The sequence below is a fragment of the Haliotis rufescens genome, unplaced genomic scaffold (genome assembly GCF_023055435.1).
Source record: "Haliotis rufescens isolate VD_foot unplaced genomic scaffold, xgHalRufe1.0.p SCAF_5, whole genome shotgun sequence".
NCBI classification, from domain to species: domain Eukaryota; kingdom Metazoa; phylum Mollusca; class Gastropoda; order Lepetellida; family Haliotidae; genus Haliotis; species Haliotis rufescens.
Window position 1 is genome coordinate 48,266,886 of NW_025964223.1, and position 25,009 is coordinate 48,291,894.

Sequence of the window (25,009 nt, forward strand, 5' to 3'; positions counted from 1 at the left end):
TAAATATAAATGTAAACAGTAAATCATCAGTGACATACTTGCACATCCTGTTCAGGATGGCAGACGGTCGATGTACACAAAAATGGGGATTAACAAATAGGATTAGCATCTAATAAATAACAGCAATTAAGTGTTTCAAGGCATATAGATGTCATGGCTCCAGGGTAATGAGCCTTTGCAATCAAATGTTCTTCAGACAATGGATGTCGTAAATCAGTCGCTATGACACATATATACACATGTACGAATATTCAACTTCGTTCACACTGTTATATAGCAGAATACAACATCGTAAGTTCTTTCCCCCGGATGAATAAAAGTGGCAGCAATTTGATTGAGGCACTCTTACAATATCTAGTTTGGGAAGTGGCCTCTACAGCAAGTAGAATGGAGTTAACTCCCTTAGTTGAGGTTGTTTTCAGTTCAAACTCCATCCCAGTGCTTGACACCATCATTACGCACCCAGCATAAAGAGCTCCACAGTGAGGAGCTTGTTTAGAGTTTCAATGATTTGAGATGATATGATGTTGCAGTTTCCAGAAGACTAGCTCTGCCATGAAAGACGAGGGCATTTTGAGGCATCCATCTATGACTTGATTTGTGACTAGCCCAGAGGGGACAGAATACCTATCAGAATACAACTTTTCTGCCTGTTTCCAACACTGTTTCCTGGATTCAAGATCAGAGCACATTCCTCACTCAAGACATTTGACAGTAACTAAACCTGGACATTCGTGAATGCACAGACATTCATAATAGGGCCTGTTATTTATTGCTGATGCCACGTATTTGATCCATTGTATAGCGTTTTATGATTGTGGATGTAATCCTGTGTATTTCAATATCATTTGTTAATTTTCATTGATCTTGTGAGGTTTTTTACTGATTTTAGAATTAAGTTCTGTGCATACAGATTTCTGATTGTAGATCTGTTGCAGGCTTTTGCAGAGTATAGTTGAGGTGTTGAAGTTACCAACAGAAAATCCAACAGTGCATTAAAAGTGAGCTGAATGTTCTACATGGTGAAATCTTAAGCCATCATGTAAGGAAAGAGTGACCATGATCTGTTTTATGCGATCTTAATGTTGTACTCATTAAACTTTAAACTGTAAAGAACATTGAAGTTAAACAATCATCATTCATGCAAAGAAAATTTTCCTCAACAGTGTTCATTCTGGATACTTGTACCCAATAAGATAGGCCCTGTCCAGGCCCATCAGTGACAAAGACAATGGTGTTATATTTAAAAAGGTGTAGTCATCGTAAAGAGAAGCCAAGAAACAAAAAAAAAGCAAACAAATGGAACAAATGGTCATTGACTGAGTCTGAGAATCATGAATAGAAAAAGTTCACACTTTGCAGTTGACTGTTGTATTCAAGAAAGTTATGCTTTATAGAATTGAAGCATTTCTTGTCGTCTTCATTAGTTTGTTTATAAAAAAATGTGTCTTATAAGTTATTAATGCTACCATTTGTAATTTGTCCATTCCCTGTCATCCAGGTTGAGAGCTTTCTTTATTCATGCTTAATTTTAGCCAGGATTTGTGTTTTCAAAGAGATATATGCTATAAAAGATAACCATCAGTCAGTTAACAACAGTGATTTAGATATGACATGAAAGTGAACTAAAGCCAGGAAGGTAAATTTCAGTCAAATTAGTGAGTGAGTGAGTGAGTGAGTGAGTTGGGTTCAACGCCGCTTTTAACAGTATTCCAGTTATATCACGGCGTGTCACCTTAATGTGGGAGGAAAGCCCGAAGTGATCGCGGTCTCAGATGTTTACCACTTCGGAGAAACCCACGAGCACAGGTATGGTGCTGACAAACCTAGAAACATAATCTGGGAGAACCGGGATTCGAACCCACAATCATAGGTTTCTGGCATGCCTAAGGGATGCAACTCTGCACAGTGAATAGTGGCGCCTTAGATGACTGGGCCACCCTTGCTCCCTTCAGTCCAATGAAAACAACTGATTCTGTCTTCTTGAAAAAGGGATATATAAAACATATTCATGAGCTATTCAGAGCTGTTCATGAATCATCTGCGCATCAAAACAGTTACTTCCCATAAGCACCTTAGACTTGCTTTGCAGTCAGCTGGCCAAACACATTTTAATAAGAGCATAACCAAAGCAGGTCCAATGGTAAACTTGTCAAATCTGCTTACAGTACTAGACTGAAAATTCACGCCAATTCCAATATGTAGAACAGAATATTACAGAAAATCCTTCCCTCTGCTGTAATTGACAGAAATGTTATGGATGATAATGCCCAGTGCACTGAAAGAGTGCATTTTAACAATTTTATGATGAGTAGATAATCACATATGTTCATAAAACCTTTAAGTTGTATGATGCAAGATTTAATCAGATTATACACTGTAAACATAGAAGTGGATGCAGCGATAAGGATGACGAATCTACTTCATATAGTTGCAGCCATCACTGTGAAGATTGTCTCCATTATTTGTTTCAATGTCCAAAATACAGTATTATTCAATCAAATTGCTATTTCTATGTTAAATGTTTTGATATTAACACTGTACTTTGAACTTTGTGATTAAAGCATGTATTTGAAGAGAAAATCAGTTTACCACCAAAGAGAACAACTCAGACTACAATGATACTGAGGTGTCACAATATTGATTGTTAGAACAGCTTGACCCTCAACTGCCTGGCAACAACATCTGGACACGATCAGTATGAGGTTCATGATGGTAGTTCTTGGAACAGGTCATCCAGATTTTGAGGCTCTGGCACATCTTTGACACATCAACCAAGACCATCCCACAGATGCTCAATGGGGCTCAAGATCAGACTTTTGGTAGCCATGGTAGCAGTAGGATCTGTGCAGTCCATATTGTATGTCAGTATTAAGTAATTAACAGCACAGCAGTATTCAGCATTTCAGAGTTTTGATGTTGGAATTAAGGATTTTTTTTTCTTGGGCATCGCACCCACAATATCTGGGCAAGCTCCGTCAAAGGCACGGGAAGAGCACCCATTGTACTTAAAAGGGCAATAGTACCCACAAGCACTGTTTGAGTCGCGCGGTAAAGTTAGACTCCTGGTTTCAAATTTCTTTATGCGAAATATTTGCTGAGATGTTTAATTTGTACTTTTTATGACATTACTCATTATCTTCATTCGGTACTGAGTCGCACCGACAAGCCAGACTCCTGAATTCAAAGAACCTCCATGTTTTATTTATTGAATCTGTGCAAAGCAGTAATTACCTTGTAGTGAAATTGCACATTATAAAGATTACTTGGTTAGTTTTCAAACTGGCACTAATTCAAATTGGCTGTATGATCACTTTCACACCGTCATTGCAGAAATATATTTGTTGCATAAGGATTTCATAACTGATTTTGATCACATTTGCATGGTTGTTTTCATTGGTGAAAAAGTTCACACATATCAATTTGGACTCATGTAAGCTTGGGGTCCAAGCTTCACGTGACGGAGGGAAGTTGTCATAGCGACTGATTTACGACATCCATTGTCTGAAGAACATTTGATTGCAAAGGCTCATTACCCTGGAGCCATGACATCTATATGCCTTGAAACACTTAATTGCTGTTATTTATTAGATGCTAATCCTATTTGTTAATCCCCATTTTTGTGTACATCGACCGTCTGCCATCCTGAACAGGATGTGCAAGTATGTCACTGATGATTTACTGTTTACATTTATATTTATTACTTACTAAATGTCAGGTGACCTTGGCTATATAAGCCTTGGTCCAGAGAGATTGAAGAAGAGAAAAAAGAAAGGTCTTACCCTTGGCCTAGCTAGGGTTAGGCTGGGTGCTCCGGGGCACCTAGACAACAACCACAACCACTATGTGCTGACTTGGCACATAGTGTCTTTTGTATGTATATATCTACATGTATAAAGTAAAACTGTATATACCGCAAGCCATCGTCTCCAAGTTGTCACTTCCTACTGAGAACCATACGTCTGCCCCTTGCATTTATGAGTATGCAAATTATTCATTAATCAACGTCAGACCACACGCGTTGTTATTATCATTAGTATTTCATATTTGTGTGCATTAAAAAATTAACTATGACTGAAGAAAACGCGTCAAATGTTTCATTGCAGTAACGACAAGAATATGGATGTATTTTGTTTCACTTTCCTTCAAAAATAGAACATTTTATTCAAATTAAAAACGTTCTTAAAAAGGAGAGTAAAAAATTGTAAATTTTACTGTAAACTGCATATTTATAAATACTTATCCTATATCACTCTCTGCATTTCATCCTTCTTTTTTTTATCCTTGTGTGGAAACGTCCCCAAACAAAGTTTCCAGCCTCTAGGCTTCATTCACCCAAACACCCTGAGCATCACTATAGCGACCACCTTGCCAATAAGGACATGCACCTGAATCTCCCGCAGCTTTCCTTACGGGTGCTTATCACTTGACCTACTCTGCCTCATCATTCTCTTTCTTGACAGGCTGTGTAACTGTAATGCGGGTTGAATGGGCAGGCATAGTTCGTGAGATAGGTTAAGTATTTATAAATACCGTATTCGACATAATAAGCGCCCAGGGCGCTCTCAAAGTTAGAAATAGGGGGCTCTTATTAGAATATTATTTTGGTGAAAAACAACAGAGTTGAAAGATCGTAAATTTCGTGGTTTATGCCAACAGCCTGAAATGTTTATATACGACAGATATATTTTTTCCAGAATGTAATTTCCCATAACTATGAATGCATATAACATGCGTATTATACACGAATAAATAAGTCCTGTGTACATTGATCAATCGGAAGGGGTGCTAATTGGGATTGTACGCTAGCCAATATATTAGAAAATATCGCAGTGGGCGCTTATTAGAGCGGGGCGCTTATTACGTCGAATACGGTATACAATTTAATGTAAAATTTAAAAACTGTAAAAACTTATTCTTACTCACTCCATGCATTTAGCGCAGGGTTAGGTGCCATGGGACAGAAGAAGAGAGGAAAGAAGAGAAACGACCATGTAGTTTTGAAGTAGGGTAACCTATTCAAACACAACTTTTTAACCAATCCAGAAGGGGGCTCCAGTTGATAAGCTCTACAAACAAAATTCCCCAACGCTCGTATTGGTGAAGAATTCAATTGTTTGGTATCTCATTTTATGAAATGTCAAAACTATCTATCACACTGCGGGATATGAAATCCCATCACAAGCCCAAATGGACTTTCTCATGGCTGTTCCTCTCAAATTGAATCCTGTTTACATACAAGGCGTGTACCTCGCTCACCCTCGCAGCAGTAGCTGGAAGGAAGACCATTTTGAGAGTAATCTGCTCGAAGTCCTTCTGTTCTAGTGGGTTGTATTCTGCTGACATCAATTGGTGGAGTATAACATCCACCATTTGGGTGAACGAAATCTGAACGACTGGTCGGCGAGTTTATAAAGTTTGGAAGAGCTTGTAATTCTGGGACTAAAGCAGTCTCTATGCTTGTTGTGGTAGCCATGACCGAATTTAAAGCTACTAAATATGTGGATAAGGTACAAACCTTAAGGTTCCTAGTGGAGCAAAGATGCTGAAGATATACTGCAACTTGGCATGGAGGTAGCAGAAGTAGGAGAGGTGATAGATCTGCCTTGACAGTATCCCTCAGAGGCTTTCCATTTATGGGGAGGAGGCCATGGTAGACATGGTAGAAATGCCATGCGTCCCTGTTGGCAATGTTGAGTTGTGGTGTAGACAGCTTATCCTTCTGGCGATAGAAGGCTATTAAGGCTTAGTCAAACTTCTTGGAAGGTCCGTCATAATAGCAGCTGGTGGAAGTGTGATAGGAGAGGCCGAGTTCGGTGTCATTGTGAAACCTCAAAGTAAATCCTCATCGGATGAGCTGCAAGGAAGGTTAAGTGTAGGGAAGAAAGAATCATAGAGGGTTTGACCTGGGTATAACTGCCCGTGGATGACAGAGATGAAGTCTGGTTCCCTGGGGTAGTATCCTGTAGAGTAAATGTTTCCTCTATTGTGGTTATGACTGAAGTTGCCGGAGTCGTCTGTGCCGGTGTCAAGATAGAAGTGCCAGTATAAGATGTTATTGTCTGTCCTGTATGCGGATGTGAGGCTGCCGATATAGGCTCCAATAGAGATCCAATCTGTGATACCGAAAACTGTGTCTCGATGATCCCAAGAAGTCAGTAAGGGACTAGTCATAGGCGTAACATCGCTGGTAGTAGGGTTCCTTGCATGAGTCTAGGGAGGATGCGACCTGACCAGAGAGTGTGACTTGTTTGGTGCTTAGTTTGGATGCGTGTCAACCAGTGAATCGGAACATAAATGAGAAGAATGTCTACTCCATGTCAATGTCGATCTTGAGCTTGATGGGGATGTAGGGCGTACCTATAGTGATCCCGCATCAAAGAGTATTCAGGGTAGGGAGATATCTCTGATCTCCATATCGTACAGAGGAGGGTATGGGTAGTATTGCATAGGCTGCTATCGATGGACTGTCAGTGGATGCCAATTCCATTCGCTCTCCCTGTAATCGTAATGTCAAGATCGATGACATTGATAATCCAAGTCAGTTGAGTATAAATGTACACAAGTTGACACTGTTCTGTAGAACTTAAACAACTAAGTCTATCATCAAAGGATCGATCCAAGGATTGGCGACCTGAAGAGTCCGAGGGATATTCTTCTTAGAAGCAGTACAGTCAGTAGAATGTCTACTAGGTGAGGCTTGATCTTGAGAGTAACGGTGCGATGTTGACCTCTCCTGAGAAAGTCGACCCTCTGAGTGAGACTCTATATGTCGACCTGTATAATGTTTATCCTTGAAGGGTCAATCTTGAGAGTTCGATGTCGACCCTTCGCAAGATGTCAACCCTTAGAATGCAACTCTGTGGAATGGCTACTGATGAAGTGACGTTGATCATGTATAGTAGATCACGATAGTTTCTGACTCCTGTTTTGTCTAGAGGTCGAAGTAGATGAAGTATTCGAGGTCCATTCGACATTTGTTGTGGTGGTTACGACTGGGATAGACTGATCCCTGATAGAATCTTGACTGGACGAAGTTGAGAGGATAGGGGGCGCGATTTGTTGTGCAGAGTTGCGTTCCTTGGGCACGCCAGAAACCTTTGATTGTGGGTTCGAATTATGTTTCTAGGTTTGTCAGCACTATACCCGTGCTCATGGGTTTCACCAAAGTGGTACACTTCTGAGACCTGCATGACTTCAGGTTTTCCTCCCACATTAAGCTAACAAGCTGCGATATAACTGGAATACTGTTAAAAGCAGCATTAAACCCAACTCACTCACTCGACAGGATAGGTCTAACTGCGACCTCTGTAGATGGACATCTTACAGTAGACTGGGTTACACTGGTAGTCAGAACCATACGTGTGTCCGACGTATGCTTGGCCTGGGAGTTAGTAGCAATGAAAATAACTGTAAAGATAGTCGAAACAGAGGAACTGGCAGGGATCTCCTCATCCAAAAGTTGTCAGAGACAGCATCCTCTTAAATTGAGAGCACAGTTATCACAGCAGGGGTTGGTTGGTTGACCTTAGTGATATGTTTAGGCTTCTTGGGGGCTGAAGGTCCGTGCTCCGAATCTCCAAATTCTGATCTGCAGTCCATGTTCCTTTTCTGACATTTCTTTAGATAGTCGTTAAATATTCCTCTGATGATAGGTGTGAGCATTCCTTACATCTGAACTTGGGTTTACAGACACCCCGGCAATCACAACATAAAGTCTGTGGATCCACTGCTGAAAAGATGTGGCGGCACTTCTGACAGGCTGGAGGTTTTGGTTGATCCTTGCCCATCTTTGGTGCATAAAAGTCCTAACTCCAGGTAAATTTAAAAACAACTGCCTAAATATTATCTCAAATTTTATTTACGTCTCCACTGTGAGCAGCAGAGAAAGAGAATGATGAGGCAAGGTGGGCCAAGTGATCAGCACATGTATACTCTGGAAGTTACGAGGAGTGTTCATTAAAGATTTCCCCTGACCCACCTCCGATAAACCTAGTGGAATGAAACTTGGCATAGGTATTAGTCTTTCTCCACATAGGAACCATCAAGAGTTACACACTTCTCCCATCGTTTTATGCAACTATGGAGACCTCGCTTGTAAAAGCCCTCATTTTGCGTCTCAAACCAGGACTTGACTTCAGAAATCAGTGTTTCATCATCTGTGAAACGTTTTACCTTTAAAAATGACTACATGGTTGGAAAGAGGTGGAAGTCAGATGGTGCAAGGTGAGGAGAGTAAGGAGGATTTGGAAGGATTTCATAGCCACAGGACCGCGCTTCTGTCTGGGCAACATATGTTTGAGAGTTGTGTACTTGGTCAGCATGCCACGCCTCTTAAGCTTGATAGCGTCCCACAATTTCTGCAGCAGTGAAGCATAATGAGCTCCTGTAAATGTGGTACCCTTTGCCAAGAAATTCATCATCACTACTCCATGCTGGTCCCAAAACACAGTGAGCATGACCTTGCCTGCAGAGGGTTGGACACGTGCCTTCTTTTGGGGTGGTGACTCCACATGCTTCCATTGCATCGACTGAACTTTAGTCTCAGGATCATAGTGATGGACCCATGTTTCATCCTGTGTGATAAGTCTGTCAAAAACGTTTGCCTGGTTTTTTTTGGCACATGTCCAAAAGATCCTTTGAGCAATTGACTCGTTCCTGCTTTTGGAAAGGTGTGAGCAACCTGGGAATCCATCGTGCAGACACCTTATGCATGTTCAAATTGTCATGAATGATTTTTTACACAGACCCTACACTGATCTTGACATCTTGTGCTAACTGGTGAACAGTTATACGTCGGTCTGCCAAAATGGCGGTCTCCACTTGATGGATAGTGTCCTCATCAATGGCTGAATGGGGGCGACCAGGAATGGCAGCTGTTTCCACAGATGTCCGACCACACTTGAATTGGCGATGCCAGTGTTTAACAACAGCATATGATGGGGCATCTTCCCCATAAGTTGCTTTCATTTAATCGAAAGTTTCTTTTGGTGTGCGACCTTTCAAATATAAAAACCTAATCACTGCTCAATATTCTACTGGCTCCATTGTCACACCCTACTCGATCTTAACACCTGTAAAAGTGGTAAGATTAATAGTTTGGTGATGACATAACCCATAGATACATGTATCATTACACATGTGAAATTTCAACCAAATATGATAACCCTAAGTGGTTTAGGGGAAATCTTTAATGAACACCCCTCATAATTTAAGGTACCGACGTTTACTACAATATCTGAAAAACTATTGGACCTACTTCAGTCAAAGTTGGTATGAGATTATTAAACAGCCATACATAACTGGATATTACATTTAAAGACAATCGGTGCATGAAAAAAAAATCTGTCTATTTAGCTATCACTATATTTCATCAACAACCAGACCTGTTCGTCACGGGTGGAACGAGCATCTGCATAATGCTACCCCTGCGTCACAGGGCCATGTGACACAATTGAACCAATCAACTCAACTCGAAAGGTTGCACAGGAATCACACATGCACTAATATGGTGTTAGCGTTGGGCGTCTCATGCAGTTATTTCATAATATTAATCCAATTATTTTTGCATTCTTTTTTCAGGTCAGTGTTATTGACTTGAATGTATTATTCCTTGACACATTATTATATTTCATGCATCATGTTATTAGGTGTAATATATCATACGTAATTATTCATTTAGACAAATCATTGCTTTATGGTTTCGAGGAAAATATTTTAATATTTTCGTAGATGATTCGAGACTTTCGGGGCTGTTTCAAGTGAAAGAGAATCAAATTCTGAGCCAAGAATTGCACAAAGTGAACAAGATCCGATTATGACATGTACTACAAAGCACGGACCTGAAATTCGTAGATGATTCCAAGAAATTCTTTGATAAACAAATTTTTCCTCACGAATCCCACAAACTACAAGAATGTTTGGGAATCAAATAAGATATATTAAAGATTCTTAAGAAATGATTGAGAATATGTACTAATATGTAAGAATGCATATCCATGGTAATTCGGGCTATTACATGTCGTAGTGAAACAGGGGTATATGTACTGCACTATTCGTGGTCTCACGAAATGCCCTCGTTGTCAGATTCGGAGTCTGTGCTGGACAGTATCTGGTCGGATACAGTCTTGTTTCCAATACTCTTCCTCAACTTTGATAACATGTTGGACACAGTTTGCCCAACGTACATCTGTCATTTCTCCCATCCCTTTCAAGACAATCTGCTTGCCGTCGGCAAGCTTGAAGGTCTTATTTTGCCATGCGACCATATTTTTCAAATCACCCCAGATTAGTTTGATGGGATTCAAGTCACAATGGTAAGGAGGAAGTCTAAGCACTTCGTGACCGTGTTCTCGCAACATGTTGTCAATCAAATAAGAGGGCAGGTGTTTGTTCTGAAGAACCAGTTGGTAGTAGTCAGTTCTTTGGGCTTTCGTAGGCCGAGCAATGCGGTTGTTCTCCAACCACTGACATATCTCACCTTTGGTGGAATTTGAGGTTGGACAACGGTTAATAGGATCTCGACAACTGTGATAGGGAGCATTGTCCATAACCACCAAGGATTTATCAGGCAGTGCTAAGAGGAGCTGCTCCTCAACATACGCAGTGAAAACCTGACTACATGTATTCATCTCAGTATGGTAGTCTCTGCCATCTGTAGATCTGGATCTGAACACTAGATCACACCCAGGGAGGAAACCTCTGTGGGAGCCTGCATGGAGGACAATCAGGCACTCCCCTTTACCAGGGGGGATCTTGCGCTATTCTAACAATGAAACCTTTCGCATCAGCGGAAAGATGCTTGCGCTGAGACATCATGAAATCTGATGCTAAAACCGTATTCGTGTATGGGTGATTCCCGTGCAACATTTCGAGTTGAGTTGATTGGTTCAACTGTGTCATATGGCCCTGTGACGCAGGGGTAGCATTATGCAGATGACTGTTACAATGAATGCTCGTTCCACCCGTGACGAACAGGTCTGGTTGTTGACGAAATATAGTGATAGCTAAATAGACAGATTTTTTTTCATGCACCGATTGTCTTTAAATGTAATATCCAGTTATGTATGACTGTTTCATAATCTCATACCAACTTTGACTGGAGTAGGTCCAATAGTTTTTCAGATATTGTAGTAAACGTCGGTACCTTAAATTAACTTCCAGACTATACAGTAAGCTGTGCGAGAATCGGGTGCATGACCTAATTGGCATGGTGATGCTCAGGCTGTTTGGGCGAATGAAGCTTAGAAGTTGAAAACTTTGTTCAAGGAGGTTTACACACAAGGATCGAAAGAAGAAGGATGAAATGCATATAGTGAGATAGGATAAGTTTTAACAATTTAACTTGTGGAAAGAGCACAAACCAATGTATGAGAAGAGTATACCACCCCTAAACTTGTTATCATAAGCGTACACCTTATACATGAAGGTAGTATCTTTCAACAAAACTTATTTTAAAGCTACATCTCATTTAAGAAAATTTTCTCAAGATTTGTAGTTAAGTGATCAATGTTTACCATTCTGTTTATATTTAATCATAACACATAATTGCAACTTACTTCAGGGAATAGTTAATACACTGTCATTTTAAAAGAGACAGTCATCTTCCATTACAACAAATAATTTCGTTTTTAGCTCAAGATGGAACTCAAGTTTTTTCGTGTGCCTCACTTAATATCTTTTACAGCATTGAAAAGGTTTTGACATAAATGCTTAGAACTCAAGAAATATAGGAAAATGCTACACTGAAACAATGATTACAAATCTACCTCTCACAGAGAAAAGTGTCCACTTCCCCTGTGGAAAGATTGCCTGCTGTACATGATCACAGGGGTTGAGATGATGCCACTGCTTCCGATGGATGACTGACAACCACACCATGATATAAGTTCACTTGACTTTCAGTCAGGTGAGCTTGATATTAAACATCAAGTGACATTACGAATCTGTGAAAGATATATGTTAAGCACAAGGAACTAGTGTCTTAGAGTGAGGTTGTGCTCAGTTGGTTGGATAGTCAATAAGGAGGCCCTGGCTATGTGATGCCTTTTATTTTCTCTCTCAAGGCTTGAGTGTTCTTGCATGCTTCTCTACCTTTCATATATATTATGGGATTCAATAGAACTACAGCCTGTAAGCCCACATTATTTATTCATTTGCCTTGCTCGAAGCATTGAAATGAAGAAGGGAATCAATTTAACCCTTACCCTATCTCTCTTTAAAAGAACAATCCACATACTTTAAACTGTATAAAATGTACCTTGAGCAGTGGTCTGAAGCTTTTCTGTCTTGGCGGTGCTGTTTGAAGGTCTTTGCCACTTCCTGGATACATTCTACTGTGTCCTGTGTAAATAAGGAGCAATATGTTTACATAAGTTCTTAACGAGGGAATGTCCACAGAGCTATTGTATCTCTGGAGGTTTCTCAACACCACGCATAAGGGTGAGCAGCAATCAATCTCTCAAGTGTGTTCAAGCAAGAGAAAGTTGAGGGTTGATGCCAATTAGTTGCTTTGAGGATGGTGTCAAAACATAAATGCACAGAATTTGAATACACAGACAGTGAAGAAGAAATAGCTTATTCATGAGCACTGAATGAAGCACCAGAGATTCTGTCTGTCACATCATGGGCTGTTCAGTGTGGTACAAATGTGCAAACTAGATATGATACAATGACAAGGGAGTTCATTAAACAAACCTAACTAATTGTTGATGTCATAAGTGGGCAATATAAAAAAATAGTTATCATTGATAATACTTCCAAAAACACATTGACAAAATCCTATATTTTGATTACAATAACACTATAACTAAATCTTCAGATTTTCAACAGAAGTCCTCTTCACTGCAAACTATACATAAATAGTTGAACCCGAGTGATAGGAGGGTTCTGACTCTAGAAAATTCCCTGTGCAGCTGACACCTGCTTAATCACTTGTGATTCCATCAACTAATAGTTGTTTCAAATGCTAATAGAAAATAACTTAAATCACCTCAAGAGGACTTGAGACCAAGTAAATGTAATGAATAACTAGAATTACCATTACATTTAATGATATTCATATTCATGATGTCATTAGACAATCTAAAACCTTCTATCAGATTGTCATTTCTGGTCAGCATGTCACTTCAAGGATTAGTGTCATCATTACCTATCTTGAAGACATCATATCCGGTTCTTACTGATGTCACTTCCTTTTCTTACTGGTATTAAATAAATCTCTAAGAAGTCATTTCCAGTCTCATATGACAACATGATATGACCTTACTTCGGGTTATGATGTCACTTCCGGTAACTTCATCACCTCCAATTATGACATCACTTCAGGTCACTACGTTATCAGTGCTTGTGGCCTTATTCAGTTATTGATCCGAGGCTTATCCCACACTCAGTAGCTAATAAGGAACAAAAGGTCTACTTACCTTCTGAAGCTGGGTTGTACATCACAAACATAAAACATAGTAAATGTGTTGTGAGTTTCCCATTGGCAGCTAGGCACTACATGTTCCACTGACACAGATGTCTATGGGGCAAGGATCGTAGCTAATGCTCTAATCTCATGAGCTAAACAGCAACCAAAGATGGGAATAGAATCTTAGGCTTGAAAATAACTTGCGGCAATAGCAGACTTAGGCGAGCCGGCAACTTTGGCTCTAGTGATATCTTTGACGGAAAGATCGAGTCATGTTTTAAATCAAGGTGCTCACGTGATTTGATTTGACATTGTGCACTTCACGATGTAAGACCCATTTTACCACAATGTAGATCTTGATTATTGATCAGATTGTCCTGACTGGGTGCTGCCATATTGTGTAAAGCAAATGCAAGTGATACGAGGGGTGGAATCTGATTGGTCGATAGGAGAGGCTTAGAAGGGACATAACTGGTAATAGCCACTGGTTGCGCTACGATTGAGCCCAGTTATTCCAGCCCAGTTTTGGCAAGGGTTGAAACTGGACTTTTATAGTCAGTTAACTCCCTTGCGTCAGGAAGATGTGGAAAGAAGAAAGGCAGCTTTTCTTGATTTCTGAAGTATGGTGGCTTTAGTGAGAGGTTCGTAAGCTTCTGCTGGGAGAGCGGATAGTACCACTATCAAGTTCCATTTTGGGAAGATTTGAGGTGATAATACATCTTCCAAAAGAAATGATCGCATGAGTCTGTTAAGAATAGGATGATTCCCAATATCTAGTCCATCATGTTGTAACACAGAATATAACGTTGATCCATAACCCTCCATAGTGCCAACTTGTCATCTTGACGTAGATGTAAAAGAAAGTCTGCTACCAAGGGTATTATTACTGCTTCCTCTACCAGATGAACTTGTCCCATTGATTGTTATCAAGGTGGGAGAAGGAAAGTCTCCAAAACCTTGCAACAGCTAAAGATGCAGACTCAGAGAAGCTGGATGCCTGCATTTTTTTAGTGATTACTTCCAGGCGGTTGATGCAGACTGGATACATTGTTGTAGTATAATCAGGGTATTTTGGAAAAAGGGTTTTTAATATTAACTTAAAAAGTAGTTAAATTCTATCAGGCATAAGGTTAAAATACAGATGGATATGAGAGAGAAGTTACTGTACAGGGTGAGGGAACCACCAACAGGTCAAAAGGTTATTGATTTTGCTTCTCTGGGAAATAGAAATGGCTGTAGCGGAAATTACCAAGATGGCTGGAATTAGAAATGACTGTTTGGGGGATTAGTTATCGAATTCCAATCTCACAGGGTAATGGATTTTCATCTTAGGGTTGTTTGAATTATGAGTATGGTCGTTTGACCGATGACTTTAGGAAATTAACTGAGTCGGTTTAGTCAGAAGAGTTTGATAGTACAAGTGATTGGAATGGAAATTGGGCTTCATATGGAGATGAGCGTTAGTACTCAATTCACATGATGTCAAACATTATTTCGGTGGGAGGAGCTAAAACTATCATCGATAGTATTTTGTAAGTTGTCCGGGAGTGGTGCGGGGATTTCCGAAACTCACGGATGAACAGAGAGGTTCTCTCTGTAGATTGGAATTGGGCAAAGTTATTCAGGCAAACAAACACCTCCTGATGAAGTGACCATCCGTCGTTAATATTCTCCCGAAGTGAGAAACGCTGTCCGCTAGGATGTCTCACTTACCAAAAATGTCTCACTTCCACCTGGCAGCTGATGGAATAGAGTATGAAGTTTCCATACTGGTTCCATCTGGAATTTTGCCGGACGTAACAAATATTCCTTTTTGATAACTCTTCAGTTGTATGAATATATCTCATTTTAGACATAACAGCCAATCAGCAATCTTGTATCACTGCATAATGAAACACTTGAAAACTCGGTGTAGAATGGTTCCCGGGTAGTATAGAAAGCTCCGATATTATCACTTAAAGGGGCACTGATCTAACGCAATTCCCCGGGACTGGTTGTTGCCTTTGTTATTGTTTTTTCCCCAGTGAGTACCCGGATGTATAGCAGAAATCTAGACTATTTCGCGACCTCTGCTGCGCCATTCGTAAGCGCATTAGTCACTTTTATGGGTAGTAATAAGGGTGTATGGTCACATTGATCAACAAAATGAAATACAGTTTTCGAGATAATAAGGAAATGTAGGTATCTTTGTGGGTAGCATCGGTAATGGTGACGAAGTTTTGATAAATCACTTGCTCGGTAATTTTGCGATTTTCGTTTACACTATTTCGACCTGCAACACAAAGTAAATATTTCACCTGAGCATTGCTTTTTATATAGTGTGTATACACTCTAAATCTATGTGTTCTGATATAGAACACTGGACGCATCCATTCGTTCTGCCACAGAATACGAATGTTCTTATTCAGGGAGCACCTGTTCTATTGCTGAACGCCCGTGATCTTTTGTAGAACGCGTGTGTTCTCTCCTGGGAGGAGTCCATGCACATTAGCAGAGATTATGTACTGAATATTGTTTGACTAATTTAAATTCGACCATCATATTTTTGTTTTCGGAATATTTATTTTTGAGAAGAAGAGAGGCTGGCAGATTGGTAAGTCAAACAGAAAATGTGTCATATTTTGAGTTTGATGAATGATAAATAGTTTATAAACATGGCATACTTTGTGTTAATAATAACTCATATGGAGCCTGACTAAATACAACAAGAAACATTACTGAAATACAGCTCATTGGTAATACTTGGAAATAACTTACTTGCATTATGGGACATTTACGTGTATCGGAACACTAGCATTCTGATGGCTAATCTTAGCTGGATATTTTATGGGGGCTATGGAACATATACGGTCTATTTGCTGAACACATGCGTTCTCTCCTAGAAGGCATGTGTTCTGCTATGTTCTATAGTGATAAGCAGCACACTAATGTTACCGGCGAGAACACGTGTTCTATTAATAGAACATCAAGGTTCTATTATTCTAACTAGCATTCAAAGCTGCCCATGTCCTGTGAACCACATCCGTTATGTGAGAACCTGACGTGACGTAGCATTTATTTGGCGCTACAATTTCCTGTCATCTAAGGGGTATCTGTGGTAAGTATCCATCTAGGAATAATTTTGTTTCATATTTAATCCTTACCTAAAATTGTGTAATATTTCGGCGATATATTCATATGCTGATCGCATGCGAAGTAAAACCGTCCCCTTACAAAGTGCATAGCAGACGACATGTTCCCCGCCATTTTGACCGTCATTTCTGCCATTATTCCACACGCATTATTCGCAAATTGTGAGATAAAATCCCAATCCAAACTGCACGTGTGACCTTTTGAAAGTTTCCGTTTATTTGAATGATGTTCAAATAAAATGAATATATATTTCAGTTTCTATATCAGTCGCCTTAAAGTGCGAAGTGGGCTACATGCAACAAATCTCTGAACATCTAAATTTGGGACCTGAGGGCATGTTCAGCATGCATCGACAATGCATCAAAATCAGCAGAGAGTAGGGTAAGTATGTAATGAACAAAAAAACCTAAACCTTTACAGGACATGTTTTTGGCTATTTTATGTGAAATATTTTAAAAGAGTCTTGTTTCTATTTCAGGGTGCATTGCAGATCATCAGAACCATCCATGGAAATTATTACACACAGTACACGTCTACGCAAAGGGGAAAAGAAACAAGGTTTAGCAGATCAAATAAGAAGGTACTTGTGTATATTTTGCTCTAGTCTTTATCAAGGTAAGTGATAACTTTGTTAGTCAAATGACATTATTGGCAAAACATTTTCCAACCTATAAATAATGAAACAAATGTCACGGTAATCTTGCGTTTACTAACAAACATTTGTCAGAATAAAGTCTTATTTAATATGTACAAGTTTGATGTATATATGACTATGACAAAATAAATGTTTGGTGTTGTAGGATGTTGCAGAGTCATATTTGACATGAAGTTTCCTGAAGCATGCAATGGTCATGTCGCTGTTACGAACATCGTCCTTGGGGATATTTACCCACAAGAAACATCTGCGAAGTACATGCGTTTCGTGAAAGACTTGAAACCTAAGTTATAATTAGTATGGAAGTATGCTTCAATTTGCCACCACGACAGTTTGTAATGTTTCATTAAGAACTCTGACTCACATATTTAAGTGACTTGAATATCCATGATCATGACAAATAAATATAATAAAGAATTCATGGTTGCAGTTCAGAATTTCGTCCGTGTGATTATATGCCAGAGAATATGTATGGGTATATGGTTCAAATTCTTACGCCTTAAAATTGAAAAAAACAAACATTGTAAATTGTATTCGACACACACGATGAGATGTCATTTCAGTACTGTGGAAGTATGTGTCTGAGAACGTGTAGTGTTCTGAATCTCGGTCCAGAACACTTTACAGACGTTCTAAAAGTGTTACATCGTCAGAACACGTTGATGCGTTCTAAATATGTTTGTAGAACACTCCTGTTCTAGGTCGAGAACATCAACGTTCAGAATATTTTCAGAACACATGGACGCGTTCTAAAAGTGTTACATCCATGTGTTCTGTCTAGTGTTCAGAAGTAGAACACTTGGGTTTAGAGTATATTTTTTTACTGTCAAAATGTGTAACAAATATATTAAATGTCTAAATATTCAGTTATTTTACAAAGTGACTGAAAAACATTTCCATCTGTATTATCATGATAACCAATTCCAAACATTTTGATGTTTAATGTCATCACCAAGAGACTGAAAATGTTACGTTGAAAAGTACATTTCTATGTTGTTTGGCTTCTAATCCTACATAATAATCTTTTGTGATGTTTGTAGGCCCTTTTGATCATCTTAATCAATCTGGACATATTATTTAGTCAAAATGATGAAATATTTACACATTTTATAAATTGCCTGAGAGAATCACATTTTATAAATTGACGGTGATATATACACGCTTACAAAGGAAAAAACTTGTGAAAACAACGTTTATCGCGCATTGAAGAATTTCCCTACCAAGACGTAGAGAAACGAGAGAATCGGTTCAAATGAAGGAAAACAAAATGCAAATACCATAATTACAACCTACCAAATTTATGTGTATAATTTTAGGCATCCTTGTTCGAGAAATGTATCCGTGAATATCCACACAAAGGAACAATATCCCACTCGTCTGCAGCTGTACAAAGAAACATATTCGATGTCACGTGTCTCTGTAACAATCAAATATTTTAAAAGATATATATCGTTTCGGGATATTATAACCAGTGTTCATTTCTCAACTGATCACTTGGATGTTTCAGGTGTTTCACATAGGGGTCAAGTCTCAAGGGTCGGCTGAGAAAGCCCATGTGACAACTATTTTCATAACGTCCACGGTTCCTAAAAAATCCATTCAGTGATTGATAACAATGATCAACCAATCAACGTACTATTAGTTAACCCTTTGAACAAAGTATGTTGTTTTTACATCGGCACTTCATGCCATGATATGAGTGTATTCCCTTTGTTTTAGTAAACCTAGACATGTAAACACTCACTTTTGACATATCCACTGTGCAAGATAACAGTGATTAATCAATCAACATATTTTCTGTTGATCCTTTGATGACTAGGAACGATCCGTTGATTTACAAAAAAAAGTAAATCAACTGATCATTCATCTCTTGCTGGGCTGCCACATGCATATTACATAACACACATTTCACCTCACTTCAAACCTGGATTTAGATTGAATAATTACCACAGACACAATAAATGCCAAATTGGAACCTTTGTCAGGTAATCTAAGTGGTGCTACCACTAATTGTACCTGTAATAAATTCATTAACTGAGCATCAAGTGAATGACGACAAATACACAAGTGTAGGGTTATACGAGAAAACTTGGATGACAACAAGGGAGTAGTAATCGTATTATCGACGCAAGCCGAAATCCGAAAATGTTTTCACTGCATGGATACTTTTGTAGTATTAACCTATAACAATCTGGGGTATTTCCAAATGACGCTTCCGATGAGCTCTGCCGTTCTTTCTGTCTGTTTGTTTAGGCTGAAGAAATTAATTAACATGCGCCCTTTGTCGAAATCTTTATAGATCACAGTTAACCAATCAGTGTTTATGCAAAAATGCGTAAAACAAATATTGCCTCCAGCCTCAGAGTTTATTTAGCTATCCTTGCAGACGGTAGCCCAGTCTCTGGTCACGCTCAGTTGCATTGCGTAGCATCCAGGTACTCACGGGGGAAAAAACAATAACAAAGGCAACAACCAGTCCGGGGAATTGCGTTAGATCAGTGCCCCTTTAAAATTGAATTGACAGTGATGAATCTTCAGTCTACAGGACAGGATACAAGGAAAGGGTGGTGTTGGAAATGTAGCTTGTACTCCTCTGTAAAAATGTAAATATTCCAGTGGTTTGAGGTGATCTGCTTCAGCAAGTGACAAAAAAACATCCTTCCACTGGCCCCGGCATCAGTGTTATGTTCTATAGATGATAGTCTGAGTCTGAGTCCATAGACAAAGCCAGGTGAACAGGATCGGAAATGACATCTTATTCGGTGAGTTCCAGGTCTGGATGCTCTTCTGCTACTTCCTCTACAGTTGAAGTCTGATTGTCTGGGAGTATCAGACAGACGTAGTGATCGCTCTTTCCGATGGATGGCATGATGGTACACATTTCTTCTGCTTCAATAATTCTGTGAAGGAATTGCCAGCATCATAATCCTGGTATACCATTCTTCCAAGAAATCCAACTCGGAGTCCATAGGGTTGTGGGTAAGATGATGACGAATAGTGAAGGTAAAGTCGATGGAATCCATATGATCCCCCATGTGGATCATCTTTCAACAGTGGCCAATAGTCTAATATAATATCAGCACTGTTGTATCCCATAATGGTTGAAGACTAGAAGCCAGCAGTGTCCATGAGGGAACCATGGAGCAGCCAGGAAGATCCCATATCGGTAGAAGACTTGCTCCCCTCAGAGTTGATGCCCGAATTGTGCGGTGGACAGAGTGATCCCTCGACAGTAGGCATAGTCCGGGGTCCATGGACCTAACAGTTCTGAAGTATGAGGCCCTGACAGGAATCTTACTGGGACTTGGTAAGGCATGGCATGGGAACTGCCACACTGTTGGATAACAACAGACCAGACTCATCCTATGACTATACCATATGTGTCCTCTTGCCCAGGGGGTTCTTCTGAGCCTGTTCTTCTTGTTTGAACTGTTCAGCTCAGCTGATAATGCAGTCACTCATGTGTCAAATAGGGACTCCATGGCACCATTTCTGTTTTGAAGACAATAGCTCCCACATACTGATGGAGAAGCTAGGGGTCATCTCAGGATGGGCAGGTGTCTTTAGAGTCTTGTGGGTAGGAGGCAGCTCAGTGGAGGGTATGGAAGGGATAATAGAGTGAGACGTGATTGTATCTACCATCTCCTCACCCTCTTTTTTTCGCTTAGTCTTCTTGATAGAGTCTGTCAACTTGAAGAAGACAGATTTTAGAGAGGGAGGTGCATTGGTCACCTAGATTCTTCCATACTTTACACAGCACTTGGTCCTTGTGTTGGGGATAGGCTGAATTTCAGTAGGTGAGAATCTCCATAGACATAGCAAGGTCGAAAGGGTTTGGTCTAAATGAAGAGGGTGTCTGACAGTCAGTAGTGGTGATTCCCTCTTATGTAGAAGCTGTTCCCTCTGGTACAGACCCTACTGTCCTGGTGTGATTCATTGTAAGATGGTACAAACTTCTTTTTGGGGAAGCTACTTAAAGAGGTTTTCTTTCCAAGATTTCTGACGAGGCTTCTTGTCTTGTTAGGCAGAGCTCCGGGTGCTGGCTTCCAAATCAATAGTTGAGTGTTGAAACCGACCTGTAGTGTCCTGACGTGCCTCCTTCAGGACCTCCTTGAGAGTATCATTTAACGGGTGAGGCGCTTTGACAGGATGGTTCACGACAGTCTTTTAAGTCTTCTTTGAGACCGCATTTGTTTGATCTTGGGAGAGAAGGTGACGTCTCTGCAGCCAAGTTAACTGGGTGGGCACCCACATTAGGGTGGTGAGCAGCTCCTCCTGCATCCCGACAATACATTTCAGGGATCTGTGTAATAGATTTAGCTGGTTGGTATGGACAGTAACTGGCGCCTCCCCTTGAGTCTCATCGTAAGCGTTTTAAGTGGTGGGATAACTTGGCAAACTCCAGCCACAAACCAATTCATGTAGGCTCCAGGCTCCACTGCGTGTTGGTAGAAATCCAAGAACACCAATAATAAGCACCTTAGTTGTCAAATGTCAAATAGTCAAATGATGGTCAACAGCAGACAAAACGTTGAAATTGTAGACATCCCAAGACTGGATCCTCATAACCATCCATCGGCTGGGTCACAAGACTTAATTGTTGATGTTTGGCATGTGCAGCCAGGTGGGCATTGCAGCACCTCTTGTGCCTCCAGTTGAATGGATAGTCGATCGGGATTTGAACAAACTTCACTGGTGACTATGGCATTAACCCAACACTTACCGTGCGGCCTTATTGTCCATGGTAGTCACTGTTAGAGACCCTGTGGAAGTGGTGAGAAACTGGCCGACACAGCCGTCCCATCCAACTGGGTCATAAGAATTCAACACTACATGAGAAGATCGCGCTCCATGTCCTTCCCAGTGGTAAGTAGACCTTCACCCGTGGATCCAAAGGCTAACGTCCAATACAGGGGTCAATTAATTAAACCTCCCATGGCAGTTCGTCATATCCTTAGTGAGGTGGATCCAATTTAAGTTCCCTGCATCAGATCCAAATCACCAGGACATGATACTTCCTCAGGCCGGATGATAGCCATCTTCATGGGGATTGCATACAGACCTTAAAAAGACTCCTGGAAAGTTTAGGCATGGCATTTTTCTGAAGTGGTGTGTCAGAAACTGGGGGAGACCTGGGGTCAAGAAATCAGCAACCTTGAGATAATTACCCTATTTATCCTATGGGAGAGAAGCACACTGGGTGCATCTCAACTCCTTCTAGCAGGTAACATGTGGATCACCTAAGGCTTTAAAATGCCCACATGCTGTGTAAATTCACCTGTATATGCTTGGGAGTCTTTGTAACCCAACAATCCACTCTAAATGTTTGCCGCCAAAACATGTGTGTCTGTCATGCGCAGTTCATCTCTCTGTGCCTTGTTCCTCTTCCGGGTTACTAAATTGCCAACATGTATCTTTCATGAGTGTTGTCTAATAGCACACATATTGTTGACAGTTAAGTTTTATATTGACTCAAGTTAACACGTTGTGCATGTTGGTGGAGGAGAAGACAACATCTTGTTCCACACAACACATGTACCACTTAGAGCCTATAACCCTCAGATAATCTAATCATCTTCAGCTTCCAAGCAGGTGAGAAGCAAAACTAGTTTTCTTGTAAACTATCATTTTGAACATTAAGAGTATGTGAAAATGACCAACTTTTGTGCTATGAAAACGCCAAAAAGAAAAAAAATAGTTTATATTTTTATTATTTTTATGTAGTGAAGGAGGCATCTTGCTTCGATAAAGCTGTCTTGCAGAGGGCAGTGCAAAGTTTGCAATGGGACTCCTCCGTACAAAAGTCGACTCATCACTTCCAGCAGAAATGATGTGGGTTCCCAGTGACCATGAAGTGTCCACACTTTTGACACATAGGAATGGGGACAGACGATGCCATACCCGACGAAAACACACAAATTACCAACCCCAGAAATATCACATAACCAGCAAGTAAAAAAAAACTTAATACTAAGTACTGATACTAGTTGAAACAGTGAGGCTAGTAGTATGGGAAATGGTGATTCTGGCTCACTTCCACTGGAGCCGGATTTATATACCTATACTGCTACTACAGGTGGCATTTTTTATGCAAAAATGATGATCGATTCAACGATAGTCATGAGTCATATTAAAAGAAACATCAATATTAATTAATAATGAATAAAATTTACTATAGCCCATGAGGATATTGGAAAAGTGTAGGAGCAATAAAAAAAATTGCCACCACGGCTACGGTATCTAAAGATGTGGCCAAGGATTGGTTAAAGAAACAATCGATGTGGCAAATATATTTACCGGCACCGCGTTATATACCGAGGAAGAAGTTTGATATTTTTACAACGAATGAAGTTCATCAGGCTGACCTCTTGTTTCTTCCCCACGATAAGGTAAGACGCAAAACATATAAATACGCTTTAACCGTAGTGGATGTGGCTAGTCGATACAAAGAGGCTGAGCCATTAACTTCGAAAGATTCAACAGAAGTAGCTAATGCACTGAGTCGCATATATAAACGCGGACCACTAAAATGGCCTAAGCTATTTCAAGTAGATCCCGGTCGCGAGTTTATGGGATCGGTAACTAAACTGTTAACAAAGCACGATGTCGAAATCAGGCATGGTGAAAAAGAGGCCGACCGTAGTCAAGCTATCGTCGAAAGATTTAACAGGACATTAGAGGAACGTTTGAAATGAAATCCAAGCTATTGAGATCAACCGAATTCGAATTGGTGACACGTTTATCAGCTGTTGTATCAGCGCTGAATAATGAAGTAACGAGATTAATCGGGAAGAAACCATCCGATGCAATTTAAATGAAATCCGTGACTTCCGAATCTTCAGCACCGAGCAGAGGCAAAGAACAAAAACTTCCGGATAGAGTAAGCGTAAGATATTTATACCAGCCCGGTGAACTCGAAGGAGGCCTACGTCGCGCAACCATCTTAAAGATGGACCGGGTAGGGCATTTGTACGAGAAGAGTTGTTCATAGTTCCCAATGGTACAGTATTACCGCCCTAAATAACCATAAGCATAGGTAGTTACACCATCCTTATCAATCCATCTCTTTGTATCTAAGGGGAATAATGATGTCTTGTTCATTCTTAATCAATATATCCTATGATTGTAACTTCTTAAAGAGTTCATTTCATGTTTGAACGTTCTACCGTTGAAAAATGCTTCTTTATACTGTTCGTGTTTGATATGCTTTTTTACTACATACTTCTTAACACCCTTAGCTTTTCTTATCTCTCCATTATCGGACTTCCTTATAGAATACATCTTAGGTCTTAATCCAACATACTCGGCTATAGGAATCCAAGCACATTCACCCTTCATCTTACCTAATACCTTTTCATTTACTACGCTGTGCAGTGGATTATCTTTAGGGTAATCACTCGTGTCGTACAAATCTATTTTTTCTGACATATCTTTATACTCATCCTCGGTTTGTATTTCCATCAACAAAGAATCTGTGTAGGTATATAACACCTTGCATCTATCACCGTATTGCTTCTTAAGTTCGTTGTAATAAAAGTCATATATTAAGTGTTTTGACAAGTCGAGAATACCAACGTACACCGGTCTGTTGAATTTTATATTACTCTTCTGCATATGCAGTGCGACTAAGTCGTTATCGAATATCTTGCTTCTGTTAAAAGCCGGACTGCCTATAAGTTTCCTGAGTCTTTCCTCCTCATTAGATCTGACCAATTAAACATCAACACGCTTCCTTAGATTCTCCATAGTTTTACCAAACACTGAGTTATTCATGAGCTTATATAGGTTCTTTTCAAAATCGCTGGTGGCTA

The 25,009-nt window shown here is 39.9% G+C and overlaps 1 protein-coding gene across 1 annotated transcript in view; it reads right to left on the reverse strand.

The window, feature by feature from the left end:
- Positions 1-25,009, reverse strand: part of LOC124137117 (E3 ubiquitin-protein ligase rnf213-alpha-like) — a 389,816-nt gene that overhangs the window by 259,578 nt on the left and 105,229 nt on the right. Inside the window, exon 11 of the mRNA XM_048383821.1 lies at positions 12,260-12,342. Within this exon, the coding sequence (XP_048239778.1) occupies positions 12,260-12,342 (83 nt within the window). The remainder of the gene's footprint in view (positions 1-12,259; positions 12,343-25,009) is intronic.